A 1,418-nucleotide genomic window follows, 5' to 3' on the forward strand; every position below is an offset into this window, starting at 1 on the left:
GAAATCCTCAATTTCTCCATCCCTTGCTTTCCTGGTTGCTGGGAATATTTTAGTAACAGTTGTATAAACAGTTCTTTCATATATATATATGAATTGCATCTTGTCATTCATAGCATTGTTCTTGTAGATCTTGAGATGTTCCTTTTGATAATGAACATGGTACTATTCCTTTTCAAGCTGCCATTCAATGCATAGTAGCTCATGATGTAGCTCATGAATGGTAATTGCCATTACCAGTGCATCTCAGCTCTCTAGTGCTTAGGCTATCGATCTGTAGGCATTTCACTTAATTCTTGACAACTTCTGATTTTCCTACATCCGTACCTTGTACATCCTATGTTCTAATTACTAAAGGATTGTTGCAGCTGTTTCTTCTCTCTTTGAGGTTTGCCATACCCACAAAAGTCCTTCATTAGCTGAAAGTCTCATTCCATCTGTGTTAAGATGGTGAACCCGCTTTTCCGCCCGCTCCCCCCTCCCCCCGAACGCCTCTCCGGCTGCACCGCGCTCGCTCAGAGCTCCGGCTTCTGCTCAGAGAGCACCGCTGTCGTCTCCTTGCCGCCATCACGATGATCTACCAGGACCTCATCAGCCACGATGAGATGTTCTCCGACATCTACAAAATCCGGGAGATCGCGGGCGGACTGTGCCTGGAAGTGGAGGGGAAGATGGTCAGTAGGACGGAGGGTAACACTGATGACTCGCTCATTGGTGGAAACGCCTCTGCTGAAGGCACCGATTGTGAAGGAACCGAAAGCACAGTAATCACTGGCATTGGCATCATCATGAACCATCACTTGCAGGAAACCAGCTTCACAAAAGAAGCCTACAAGAAGTACATCAAGGATTACATGAAATCACTCAAAGGCAAACTTGAAGAACAAAAACCAGAAAGAGTAAAACCTGTTATGACAGGGGCTGCAGAACAGATAAAGCACATCCTTGCTAATTTCAAAAACTACCAGTTCTTTATTGGTCAAAACATGAATACAGATGACATGGTCGCTCTGCTGGACTACCGTGAGGATGGTGTGACTCCATCCATGATTTTCTTCAAGGATGGTTTAGAAATGGAGAAATGTTAACAAATTTGGCACTTCTTTGGATCCATCACCTGTCATCTTATCTGGCTGCTTGCTTTTCATCACCACACCAGGATTTAGGCAAATGGGACTGAGATACCATCTTGAGCTCTCCCTTTTAATTTTGACCTTCATTTATTTGGAGCGGAGGCATTTTTTTAAAGGGAAGAAATGTCATAGGTTGTCTAAAAATAAAGTGCATTTAAACAAAACAAAAAGATCGTGAACCCTTCTTTGAGGACACATCTCTTCTCCAATGGCAATATAGTGCCTTCCAACCTGACGGTCTCATCGTTCAGCACTACATTCACCAACATTCTTCTGGTATCCATAACA

General features: G+C 43.5%; 1 protein-coding gene across 1 annotated transcript; it reads left to right on the forward strand.

Moving 5' to 3' along the window:
* The first annotated feature begins 569 nt into the window (after positions 1-569).
* LOC102869907 (translationally-controlled tumor protein-like) lies at positions 570-1,085 on the forward strand. The gene has a single exon (XM_006880519.1). It carries the CDS (start codon positions 570-572, stop codon positions 1,083-1,085), a length of 516 nt encoding a protein of 171 aa, XP_006880581.1.
* Positions 1,086-1,418: the final 333 nt, after the last annotated feature.

The sequence above is a fragment of the Elephantulus edwardii genome, unplaced genomic scaffold (genome assembly GCF_000299155.1).
Source record: "Elephantulus edwardii isolate Elephantulus edwardi_28Jun2011 unplaced genomic scaffold, EleEdw1.0 scaffold00008, whole genome shotgun sequence".
Lineage (NCBI taxonomy): Eukaryota > Metazoa > Chordata > Mammalia > Macroscelidea > Macroscelididae > Elephantulus > Elephantulus edwardii.

Excerpts from the sequence above, each read along its gene's own strand:
- LOC102869907 (XM_006880519.1), top strand. The coding sequence starts at position 570 with ATGATCTACCAGGACCTCATCAGCCACGATGAGATGTTCTCCGACATC.